Source organism: Balaenoptera musculus, chromosome 2, assembly GCF_009873245.2.
Source record: "Balaenoptera musculus isolate JJ_BM4_2016_0621 chromosome 2, mBalMus1.pri.v3, whole genome shotgun sequence".
Classification (NCBI taxonomy): Eukaryota; Metazoa; Chordata; class Mammalia; order Artiodactyla; family Balaenopteridae; genus Balaenoptera; species Balaenoptera musculus.
In genome coordinates, this window is record NC_045786.1 from 130,212,857 (window position 1) to 130,226,444 (window position 13,588).

The 13,588-nt window shown below is 34.5% G+C and overlaps 1 protein-coding gene across 1 annotated transcript in view; it reads right to left on the reverse strand.

Annotated features, from left to right (window-relative positions):
• The window catches only part of WDHD1 (WD repeat and HMG-box DNA binding protein 1), a 62,301-nt gene that overhangs the window by 37,879 nt on the left and 10,834 nt on the right, over positions 1–13,588 (reverse strand). The window contains exons 3-10 of the mRNA XM_036840117.1: positions 12,356–12,467; positions 7,787–7,938; positions 7,003–7,114; positions 6,776–6,826; positions 5,682–5,777; positions 2,357–2,449; positions 1,430–1,536; positions 1,070–1,211 (exon numbers count right to left, since the gene is read on the reverse strand). Of these exons, the coding sequence (XP_036696012.1) occupies positions 1,070–1,211; positions 1,430–1,536; positions 2,357–2,449; positions 5,682–5,777; positions 6,776–6,826; positions 7,003–7,114; positions 7,787–7,938; positions 12,356–12,467 (865 nt within the window). The remainder of the gene's footprint in view (positions 1–1,069; positions 1,212–1,429; positions 1,537–2,356; positions 2,450–5,681; positions 5,778–6,775; positions 6,827–7,002; positions 7,115–7,786; positions 7,939–12,355; positions 12,468–13,588) is intronic.

Consider the following 13,588-nt stretch of genomic DNA (forward strand, 5'->3'; position numbering starts at 1 on the left):
AGCTTATGTATTTATTTATTTATTTTTATATTTATTTTTGCCTATGTTGGGTCTTCGTTTCTGTGCAAGGGCTTTCTCTAGTTGTGGCAAGCGGGGGCCACTCTTCATCGCGGAGCGCGGGCCTCTCACTATCACGGCCTCTCTTGTTGCGGAGCACAGGCTCCAGACGCGCAGGCTCAGCAGTTGTGGCTCACGGGCCTAGTTGCTCCGCGGCATGTGGGATCTTCCCAGACCAGGGCTCGAACCCGTGTCCCCTGCATTAGCAGGCAGATTCTCAAACACTGCACCACCAGGGAAGCCCCCCAACTTTTTTTTTTTTTTTTAATATTTACTTATTTATTTGGCTGCACCGGGTCTTAGTTGCGGCACGCAGGATCTTCAGTTGTAGCATGCAAACTCTTAGTTGCAGCATGTGGGATCTAGTTCTCTGACCAGGGATCGAACCCGGGCCCCCTGCATTGTGGGCGTGGAGTCTTAGCCACTGCACCACCAGGGAAGTCCCTTCGGCCCCACTTTTAAGTACCTACTGCTACCAAATTCTGAATCTTTGGGGACTCAAGCAAGCTAAGTGGCACCTCAGGGGAAATAATGAACCAAAACAAGGAAGTATAAAACAAGGCAGCCTGTTTAAAGCAGTTCAGTCAGGCTGTGCAGCTAAGCATAAGAAGTATATAGTTAGCTCTAAGAGTTAAGGCTAATTCATGACAGAAAAACTTAGGCTAAACTAAGTTACAGTTATTAACTAATTTTCATCTATAAAACATTTATTTAATTAAAAACACCTAGAACACCAGGATACTAAAATATTACAGTTTTTTACAAAGGTATTCCTTGGAAAGCCATGAAATATTAATGGATATTATATGGAGGGAAAGAAGTTCTTTAGTAAAATGTATTTGGGAAACATTAGGTTAAACAAGTTTAAACATTCTTTGTGATAGAGCATTACTGGGCATCTAATAACATAAATTATAATTTTCAAAGAAAGTAATGTAGTTTGTGGTGTTTCCCAAATTCATATGACCACAGAAAGACTTTGAAGAAACTGTTCTACCCTATTACTTATTACCTTACTGCTTGACATCTTTCCATTGGGGTCACAAACATTCTCCAGGACTCCTAGATTTCCTTCTGCATCAGTATAAGCTATTTGACCACAAGTAGGATGCCATGACAGGCCACAAATTGCGTAACCTTTCTCATGTTTCACCCTAAAAATTAAAAAGTGAATTCTTAAAACACTGTCAAGAAAAATACAAGCTATACATTTCTTTAGGTAAATTTTAGTTAGAAAAACTTTTGATAAACATAGCTATATGTCTGCATTTTAACAATCTAATGATTGCAGATTTGAAATGTTTAATAATAAAAAAAACAAAAATCTGATAGAAATAAGCAAAAAAGAGACAAAAGATTTACTGAATCATACCTTTCCATGCAATCTTTGGTTTCCACATTCCAAACTATAATTAAACCATTAATACTCCCTGCAGCTAAATATTGTCCACAAGGAGACCAGGTTACTATATTTAGAGTCTAGTAAAGAAAAACAATAAATAAATAATAATTCATATAATTTAAAACTAAAAACTCATTTTATTACCAAATTCAAATTTTTATTGTATGCAATTTCTAATTAAATCTGATACACAAACAGCAAGACAAAGTTTGCTTAACTTTTTAACTTTCTTTTTCAATAATATTCAACAATCAACGTAATAGCAGCTATTACTTTATCACAAGAAAATTACACTAGCACAATTTTAAAAGCAAAAGCTAAAAAATGTTTTTATCCTAGAAAGAAACACAATACAAGTTATCCTCTTAGCAGTCACCATCAAGATGAAGAGAACTAGGAAGTGAAGTGAATCGTACTAAGCCATTGCTGACCTACTGGGCATCTGTTTCCTAACTGCAAAATGGGTATGTATGAGAGAAGGGGGTGGGGGGAGGGAGAGAGAGAGAGAAAGAAACACAGACTAACAATCTTTCCTGCTCTAAAATTCCAGTGTCTATAGTCACAAGTCTCAATGAAACTCACTTAACAATAAACATTACTAATAATGTGAGAATTACCTATTCTAATACTATGCTAGGGTTAAATTTGACTTCTTATAAATTAAAAGATTTTTCTTATCAAATTTCACAAAGGAGAAAGGTCAGATAGGACCTGGCAAAGACTTATCTACTAGTTATTCACTAAGTGAAGAAAGGCTGAGGGGTAGAAGGTGGACACATGCACAGCAGTCCGGAGTTGTTCTCCATTTCCAACAATATTTAGCTGTAATTGTATTAAAGCAAAGTATGCATTAAATATTCCCATTAGCCTACTGAAAGTATCACTTACAAAACCTACCTGAGAGATGAAATTATCTGAAAGATCAAATTGATTACTCCAAGTTTCTCTTCTATATAGCTTAACAGATTTTTCCACAGGAACTGCTAGTAACTATTAGGAAAGATAAATGATTTAAACAAAAGTTTACACTAAATTAAATTTAAAGAGAAAAAAAAGCAGAAAATTCATCTAAATAAGACTACAAAACATAAAAGCAAATTTGTATTTTAATTGGCAACTAACAAAACTCAGAAAGCTACTTAAAATTTTGATAAAGAATGGGTGATGATCACTGTATTGCTTGCACTGAAAGACAGAGAACTTATAGTTACTAATATTTTTAATACTATTTCTTAAGGAATATAAGCCCTTTGGATCTAAAAATTCATCTTATTTGCTGGAAGGAGAGAAACAGAGCCAGAATACTTTGAATATCTTTGGAAAAGGAAACATCTTCTTACATATACTTCCAAAAAACAGATTAGTAGAAAAAATAAAACTGACATATTCTTTCCATGCTTATCAAAAAAAGAAGAAAAATGTATTATTTATGAATAGTAAAACTATGTTTAAAAATTTTTTTTAATTAATTAGATTAATTGATGTTTCATAAGCAAAGAAGAAATACATACTGGATTTCCCAACTATCACTTTAGTGCAGAATGTACCCTTAAAAGTTTACATGACACAAAAGGTCATACATTGAAAAGAAAGTCTCCCTCCAATCCCTAAATCCTATTCCTACTTCCCAAAGGCAAAAAAACATAAGCATAGACTATATAAGAATGCATATGCACATATATACAAGTAGACACACAATTAAACAGTAGCATTATCTACTATCTATACCTACTGCTCTACAGCTTGATGTTTTTAATATATCTAAAGACTGATTATTCCATGTGAAGACACACAGATATACCTCATTCTAACAGTTGCAGAGTATTCCATTTTCAGGAATAAATTCCACAGTTTATTTAACCAGTTCTCTATTAATGAACATTCAGGATGTTTACAATCTTTTGCTACTACAAACAATGATACAACATTTTCATTATACATACTCTGTACTGCATATGTATAAATATGTTTAGAGAATATATGCCTAGAACTAGTACTATTGGTCATTCGTTCTAATAAAAACTGCCACATCCTCTTCCACACAGTATATATCAAACTTCTGATCTTTGACCATCTGACAAATGAAAAATAGACAATCATATTTCAATTTGTATTTCTTTTAGTATGAAAGGTTGCATGTATTTTCATATGTTAAAAGCCATCTGTGTATCTTTGTCTGTACACTGTCTGCTCATGTCCTTGTTCATCTTTTTACTGGGATCTTATTGATTTATAAGAACTCTTTGAATATTAAGGAAATTAGCTCTGTCATATTGTTTCAAACTTTTTCTCAGTTTATCATTTGTCCTTTGACACTGAAATATTTATTTTTTTACTTTTCATATTGTCAAGTTTATAAATTTTTTCTGGAAATTGTCACATATACAGAGAAGTTAAAAAGATGATACAGCAAATACCTATATAATGAGATTCACCATGTGATAGGAAGTCTCCAAGATGGTCCTTGGTAATTCTCATCTCCTGGTATTCATGCCCTTTGCCAGTACATTTATTAAATCTCCTTTTCTCCACCTTTATAATACACTAAATTCCCACATATACTGGATCTATCTCTCTGTTTAATAGATAGCTGTCTATTCATGAATTAGTATCACACTTTTAATCCCCATAGCATTATAATGTTATATCTGATTGAATTAGACTTTACCACTTTTCTTTTTCAAGACTTTCGCTTTTCCATATGGCTTTAGAATCAGTTCTATTTGGTCCCCCCAAACATCTTACTGATATTTTATATTGAATGTTTCAGAACTATAGATAATTCAGGGAAGAACTGACATCTTTATAACAAAAATTCATTTCTAAGAATAGGATATATTTTTCTATGTGTTTTTCTAAATGTTGCCATTTGCAACAACTTGAATGAACCTAGAGGGTATTATGGTTAGTGAAATAAGTCAGACAGAGAAAGACAAATACTGTATGTTATCACTTACATGTGGAATCTAAAAAATAAAAATACGTAAATAAAATGAATAAATATAACAAAATAGAAACAGACTCAGAGATATAAAGAACAAACTAGTGGTTACCAGTGGGAAGAGGGGAGGGGGGAAGGGCAAAACAGGGGTGGGGGATTAAGAGGTACAAACTATTATGTATAAAATAAATAAGCTAAAAGGATATATTATATAGCACAGGGAATATAGCCAATATTTTATAATAACTTTAAATGGAATATAATCTATACAAATTTTGAATCACTATGCTGTACACCTGAAACTAATACAACGTTGTAAATCAGCTATACCTCAATAAATAAATAAATAAATAACAAAAAGAATGGGATATATTTTTTCTATTTAAGTCTTCTTTTACTCTTCTTTGTAGCATGTTTAAATTTTCTTTACGTAGCTCTTTCACATTTTTTGGTAAGTTTATCCCTAGTTATTTTATATTTTTTTAAAATTTTTAAATCTTTTTTGATTTCACAGTTAGTGCATTATTTTCTCTCACCATATTTTCTAAATGGCTATTGTTTGTATATAGGACTATAGGTTTCATATATTAATTTTGCTTCCAACTACCTTACTGAATTTTCTTATTAGTAATATTTTCCCCCAGTTGATTTTCTTGGGATTTCCTCGTATACAAGCATTTCATTTGCAAATAATGAGCATTCTCCTTCCCTTCTTTCCAACCTCTCATATCTTTCTATTGTCTAACTGTATCAGCTAGTACCTCCAAAATGTTAAACACTAGTAGTAAGAGTTGATGTAACAAGACTGTTTCCAAAGTTGTCCCATTAAACAAGAATGTAAAGAAAAAGGTAAAATCAATTCATTCCTGCCAAATGTACTCTTCAAAAAAGAACCTTTAAAAAGTTGAAATGTTTCTTACAGCATTTCAATAATAATTAATTTGCTTGGAGCTCTAAAATTTATAATCTAAATGAAATAGTTACAATTAAAAAAACTATTCTTACATTCAAAGATAACAAGGACTGGAACATATAATTAAAACAAAATAAGGGACTTCCCTGGTGGTACAGTGGTTAAGCCTCCGTGCTCCCAACGAAGGGGGCCCAGGTTCCATCCCTGGTCAGGGAACTAGATCCCACATGCATGCCAGAACTAAAGAGTTCGCATGCCACAACTAAGGAGCCTGTGTGCGGCAACTAAGACCCAGCACAACCAAATAAGTAAATAAATAAATATTTAAAAAACAAAACAAAACAAAAAACAAAATAAGAGTCACTCACCTTCCCACTTTTTGGCTGCCAAGCAAGTCTGCAGATTGATTTTGCATTTATCACATCATTGCATTTTTGCAGCAGTGGCCAACTAATAGCACATGTCTGATTTAAAAAAAAAAAAAAAACAAGAAAATTTAAGTCTTGTGACTGATAATAATCTTTTTAAAAAACTAAAAATGAAAAATAAAATGCCAAAAGAAAAAAAAGAAAATTTATTTCCCCTTATGAAAATTCTCCCAAAAAAAGATATGCAGCACTGAATACATTTAATAAGTGGTTTCTTCAAACTGATAGATAGCTCGGAAAAAAGCAACTTAATTCACTTTAACCTAATTATAATATTTGATTTACCTAAGTTACTTTAAGTTTTTCACAGTTATAAAGAGCACAAGTCTTAAATAATTAACTCAAATAGGAGTATTTCCTATGTAGAATAAGCAAACAGTATACTCACTGAATAAACGTACACAAACAAAAAAAAAACCCCAATACATTAAAATCTTAAAGTAACTATGAAAATAAACTTGAGAGATCTACTACGAAATGTTAAGGTGTCAAAGTCAATCCTTTTAAATAGTTCAAACGTGAGGGAAGAAACTGTGGCTATGAGCTGAAGCATATCTGTGAGGGATGTTTTTCTCATCAGCCGCATCATTCCTAGAGACGCCAAGCCTTCTCTGATTGCCTCAGGAAGAATTCATTGTTCCCTCTGCCAATCCAGAAAGCATTTTCTTCATACCTCCTTTAAAGCTATTACCAGGCTGGGTCAGAGTAAGTTATGTGACTCTCCAAATCAAGTGTGGCCCATGCCTTACTTTCGTATCCCCAACATCTGGGGACCAACATATGGTAGTTAGCTTATAAATATATAATGATTGAATTTCCCTTTGTGATTGGATACAGAATCAATTAGTCTTCAACATATTTACTTTTGCTTAGATTGTTGGGGAATTTGATCACAAAACCAGTATTTAATGCTACTCAAAAGAAACAAACTATGAAGAAGAAGAATTATTAATTTGGTCCAATAATATATTATGTAACGCCCAATATATGATGGAAATAGGCAAAAAGTTTTAAATTCAAATTGATGAGCTTACCTGATCTGAAATTTGCCACACCTTGACAGATCCATCACAACTAGCTGATGCCTGCAGGAATAAAACAATAGATTTCTCTATAGTTACAGCCATAATACTATATGGAGACTGGTTCAACTGATAAATTAAAGAGGCTTTTAACAATTGTGTGAAGCTTTTTGCTAATTCTCTTACAGTTTTAAACATATTCATAAAAAATGCAAAAAGAGAGGGAAAAAAATGATTACCAGAAAGATGTCCTTAGGGTCAAAGGAAAGACTTAAAACAGGTGCATCGTGTCCTCGAAATGTTTTCTGTTGGCTGCAATCCACCACATCCACAACTTTGACTAGAAAATCACTAAGAACAAGAGTAACGTACATCAATAAATGCCAATACAAAAGGCTCTCAAAAGCTATGACCCAAATATTTCAAAGTAATAAGAGTAAATGCCATAATTTCTTTATAGCAACATGTGAAATTTGGCACCCATATTACCTTTTAGTTTTGGTCTATAAAGATGCTAAAAACATAACTCAAGATTTCCCATATGTTAAAATATAAATACTTTTAGAAAGTGGCTTCCTTAGTTAGATCTTAAGCTTCTATTAGTTGCTAATCTAATTACAGCCACAACCATTTTTAAAAGCACTATGCCTTTTACTCCAACTCAGCAATTCACCAATTACATTTTTTTCCTATGACAAATAAACAACAAGAAAAACAACAAAAATCCTGATTGTACAGTCTAGGTTGTACCTAAAATAATTTTTAAAATTTTGTATCCAACTATCATCTTTCCCCAAACTTTTCCAGCATTTACTGAGCAGGCTGTCAGCAAAGCAATATACCTCAATTCACAAAGAAGTACAAGTTGTCATCAAAAACCTTTACCAGAAAGAAGACTTGAATATAATAATTAAATAACAACAACAAAGAAGGAACAGAGTCCTGAAAATGTTACCCTGAATCCAATGAATGAGGCCATTTTGTTCTAATATTATTTCATTTTCTGATATCAAAGAGCCTTACCTAGATCCAGCAGCAATTTTTGCACCATCCCCATTAAAGATCACATGGTTTGCATTTGTGGTGAAGCGAGTCAATATACCATCTGGAACTCCTTCAGGAAACGTGTGCACTTGAACAGTATTGTTAGATACTGCAGTGACCAATTTCCCATTCTAAAAGAAAAATGAAAGAAACATTGGCAAAAATTAGTTAATTAATTGGGAGTCTCTCCATAGTTAAAAATCCCGTAAAAAACAAAAAAAAACTTATAAATGTAGTTCATGTCAAGAGAAAAATAATCAATATATAATTTTTCTGAAATGGCTATTAGCGAGAAAAATTTACTTGCTCCCTTTAGAAAATTTAATTCCCTCTTCATCAGCCAAACTTTTAGCCTCTGATTTCTCTTGTACTTCCGGCAAGAAAAATATTTAAATAGTGTTTTTGTGGATTCCCAAATGTCATAAGAAGGAGACTCAGAACAAGAAAACATAGCTAATCTCAATGAGGGAAGAGCACAATGGACACTATTAGTATTGCCCTGTGTTTCCAGAAAACAATCATTAGATGTCTTTTCAGAGTAGGGTAAAGTCTAAATGCGAATCCATGAATCCATGGCTCCTTTTTTTTTTTTTTTTTTTTTGGCGTACTGCAGGGCATGCGGAATCTTAGTTCCCCAACCAGGGATCGAACCTGTGCCCCCTGCAGTGGAAGCGCAGTGTTTATTTAGTGTTTTAAAAACACTAAATAAATAGAAAGTTTTAGGATCCGAAAATGATCTGCAAACACCGTTGTTCTGCACAGCTTTCAGCTAAGAATCATAAACGGTCAGGGATCTGCCCTACCACCTTAATTTTATTACTTACCCAAGAGGAATTAAGTCCTGATGGACTAAATCATAGTCTACCAACCTCATACACAATTCGATATATCATATGGTCAATTTATTAATTTATATTAAATGATAACTACCAAAGGAAACAAACTACTCAAGTTTGTTAATGAACATACTTTACCCTATAGCAATAGGTCTCAGCCGTATTTGCGCACTTAGGACCCTTAGCTTATCTACAGCGTCTGCTCCCTTTCTAATGGGAAAAGAACCTGGTAATACAATGACATGTTACCATATAGCAATATTTGGGGAAATGTATACATCTGTTCAAATAACAGTATAGATGATTCAAACTTGAACTGTGATAAACACCTTCAAGTTCAATTATTGGAAAACTGGTGAAAAATACTGTTTATGCCTACATTGCAACTACTGTATATAATTAAATTCATAATAAACTAAATTCACAATGTTGAAGTTAAGCTAACAACAATTTAAATGTGAAAACCAGAAGAGAATCAACAAAAAGCTATAACCAACTCAATACAACACTGATGCTGCTAAGTGTTCTTTGGCAATACTGCAGAAACACCAACTATTTATTTGTGTGCATGTACAGAAATTTTGCAACCTTGGCTGTGCTTCACTTCGCAGACAGATTTCTTCGTAGAATACTGACTAAGCATCCTCAGTTAGCTCTAGTGAAGAATCTTGGTAATTCTTTAACAAAACGTTAACTAGCCCTCTATTCATGTGAAAATGTTAAAGTATATAACTGCACTAACTCACCTGGGAGACCTGAATAAAAGGCCTTGCTTTGAAGTCATTTTCATACAAACCTTCTGGGAAATCAAATCACTACCAGTGTACGTAGCAAAAATTTTTAAAAAAGAAACCATGCAAAGGATCAGAGCTGTGGTCTGGATCTGGTCAGACTATTCTTCTCCCTGGTAGATAGGGAGGAATGGAACCCAGCACAGGATGACTTGGGCCCACTGTGTTCCTTACTATGTCATTTGACTTTCCTCTGAGCTTTGATTTTCCCAAGAATAAAATGGAGATAATTCCACGTACCTCTCCTTACCTTTGTTAAAGACAACGTAAAATACTATGCAAGCGTTAACTATTACTACCTACAAATATGTTGATATATCCCAGTTTCACTATTTTGGAGGGTGATTTTTTTTCTGCTTTGTTCTCAAATAAAGCACCTAATTGTACTTCCCTATACCACTGAATCCATAAAGTACGTATTTATAAGCAATTAGGCTTTAAATGAAATTGTCAACTTTGCATGGCTATTTGGTAACATCATTTCATTGAAGAACTGTAAACTCCATTCCTAAAGCCAAACATTTTAGCACTGAATATGAGCCTTGTAGTCGGTTGAATAGTGGCCCCTAAAAGACATGTCTAAATCCTAAGCCCAGGTACCTGCTACCGTAGCCCTAGGAAACTACCATAAGCCCACTTTCATTTTTTTCTTCTTTAAAGTCTTTTTCGTATACAAAAGCAGTACATACTTATTGTAGAAAAAAAAATACGAAACTGTCCTGAGCAGACAGTGAGTTTCCCTACTCTTGAGAAGTAATTTCCATTAACATGTTGGGGTTAAGTCTTTTTAACTTTATTCTATACATATGCAAATTACAGATATTTGTGTACTTAAATCCTTTATTTTAACAAACATAAGACTATTCTGTATGACTGTTATGAAACTCTATTTTTCATTTTTTCAATTAACTGTAAACATCTTTCCAAATGAAGGTATACAGCACTCCCACATTTTTTTAGTGGCTGCATAGTATTACATTATATGACTACCAAAATATATAAAATGTATTCTCTATTCAGGGACACTTCAATTGTTTCTTTTGCTATTATAAACAATGGTTTTACTAATATTCGTGTCCACACAAATGAATGTGTGTACTTCCTTAGGGTAAATAGCCAGAAATGACTGTGTGCATTCTAACTGATACATCATATCAATTTATTCCAAAACAAGTTCATCAGTTATACTTCCAGCAACTGTTGTGTGAAAATACTGTGAAACAGAAAATATATATTGGTCTCTACCCTCAGTTCCTGGCACAGAGCTCCTAAAACCCTTGAACTGTCCTAAGTGATAAGAGCACCAGGAGCATCTTTTGTTCCAAAATTTGGTCTTTGACTGATTCCTGACACAAAGCTCCCAAATCCCTTGGAACCTTCTGGGTGACAGGAATGTCTTTTGTTCTAATGAGGTGCATCTTGGTGGGCTCCTGGATAGCTTCAGGATGGTGGCTGGTCACCAGAAAGATCAAGTCATGATCAGAAGCTTGGAACTTTCAGTCCCACACCCCTATCATCCAGGAAGGGGAGAGGGGCTGGAAATGAAGTTAATAATCAGTCATGCCCATGTGATGAGCCTCCATAAAAATCCCAATAACATGGGGTTCAAGGAGCTTCCAGGTTGGTGGTGCACCCCAACTCCACATCTCCATTCTCCAGACCTCACCCCATGTTCTCTTCATCTGGCTGTTCATCTGTATCCTTTATTATGTAATAAACTGGTAAACGTATTTCCCTGATTTCTGTGAGCTGTTCTAGCAAATGATCTTATCCAAGGAGGGGGTCATGGAAATCCACATTTGCAGCCAAGCTGAACAGAAGTTGTAGGTAATATGGGGACCTAATACTTGCGACTGGTGTCTGAAGTGGGGGATAGTCTCGTGAGACTGAGACCTTAACCCGTGAGGTCTGAGCTAACTCCAGTTAATGTCAAAATTGAACTGAACTGTAGGACACCCAGTATTGCAAAGAACTTATTGATATGGGGAAAAACCCATATATCTGGTGTCAGAAGTGCTGTGAGCATGGTAGTGTGAGAGTAAAGGAGAAACACAGGAGAAGAGTTGTTTTTCCTTTATAAATACTTCTCCAAGCCCTCACTATTACTGGGATCAGGAATATTTTTCATCCTTGTCAATCTTACAGGAAAAAAAATCCAATTGTTTAATTTGCATTTCTTTGCTCATTAGTGAGATTTAGCTCATATTTAATGTACATTAGTCATTTATATTTTTTCTCCTGCGAATACATTTTCCATTATATATGACCATTTAAAAAAAAGTATCTAAAGACCATCTCATCTACCTTAATGAGTCTGGGTTTGAAAAAAATATGAATTCTGTAGAAAGATTTTTTTTTCCTATCCAAATACAATACACGCAACTTAAAATTCATCACAAATAAAAAGGTTAGATACTTAGTTTGCGAAGTCCTTCTGAAAACATATCTCCATTCTCCAAGTAACCTACATCTCATTCCTATATTTACATTACATAAAACATTAGAAATGTGAAATAAGTATGTATCTTGAAAAAGTTAATGAAACAGTCCTTTTTTCCAGTACAATTCCTCAAGTTATCTGAATTAGTGAGCTAGAAATCTGAAACTGCACTGAGTTTTCTTTCAAAGAAAAAAAAAGATACATTTAAATCTCTTAAAAGATAAAGTATAATTTCCTGCATATATTTTAATTGGCTCATCATTACTATCCATTAATCACCTTTAATAAACCATTCAGATTTTACCTGTAAAAGTTTTGGGCAAATTATGGCATTATTACACATTTTTAAATATTATTATTTCATAAGAAAAACGAAAAAGTTTATCTGTATTCAAAACTTCTATAAAAATATTTTTCATCCAAGTATAAAACATCACATGGCAGTATCATTTCATATCAGTTGCTGTAATTGTTTTAATACCTTCAAAGCACATGAATATGCTTTTTCTCCAACATTAATGGACTTAGGATCATCATCATCCAAGTCTTCCCAAATCCTCACATCACCATCACTTCCACAAGTTACAATACAACTGTGAAGGAAACACACTCGTTATAAAGTCACCCAGTTTTAGGCTTATTAATTTTTCTGGAATGCTACTTTATCTCTTTTCTAATAAAATCAAGGTATTAGCCAATATGTTTCCTCATTTTTCATACATAAACCTCAATAACAAGGACTGTTAACCTCCTATTCTGTAAAATGAAAGGTAAGTTTATGCTTTCTACAGTTTCTCCTTGGCATAAAATTCCTTATATATTTGTAACAATGTAAGAAAAATGAATGTAATCTCTGTAACAACAGGGACCAGGTCTACTTTGCTTACCATTGTGTCTCTAGCACAAAGTAGTCTCTGACAAATAGAAGCTTTGATAAATGTTGAATGAATAAATGGATGAATGGAAGAGCTCAATTAACCAAAGCTGATTATTCAAATGGCAATCTGTCAACTTGCAAATCTTGTTTTCTGAGTGCTTTTCTTCATTCGGTATGTGTCCTCTCTGGGCACATACAAAAGCAAATAAAATACAAAAATAGGGCTTCCCTGGTGGCACAGTGGTTGAGAGTCTGCCTGCCAATGCGTGGGACACAGGTTCGAGCCCTGGTCTGGGAAGATCCCACATGCTGCAGAGCAACTAAGCCCCTGCGCCACAACTACTGAGCCTGCGCGTCTGGAGCCTGTGCTCCGCAACAGGAGAGGCCGCGATAGTGAGAGGCCCGCACACCGCGATGAAGAGTGACCCCCACTTGCCGCAATTGGAGAAAGCCCTCGCACAGAAACGAAGACCCAACACAGCCATAAATAAATAAATAAATAAAATTAAAAATTAAAAAAAAAAAAAAAAATACAAAAATAAAATGGTAAATGGTGGAGTCTCGATGTGCAACTGATCCCAGGTTAAGATGGAGCAGGGAGCCAAGGGCCTAAGCCAGTGGCATGTGGCTCTGCACCAGTTCACAGAGACCCGCCCACAGCATTCCCACTCAGGATACTGAGAAGTCAATGTCCATCTTGGACGTGTCTTCATCTCCCGGAAGCAGTGGAGTGCACACCTCTTGGAACCATGGCCCATCAGGCATTCAACATGTTCCTCAGTGCACAGAGCTGGGGAGGATCGCCTTGGTCTCTGCTGAGGCACCCAGGCAGAATGC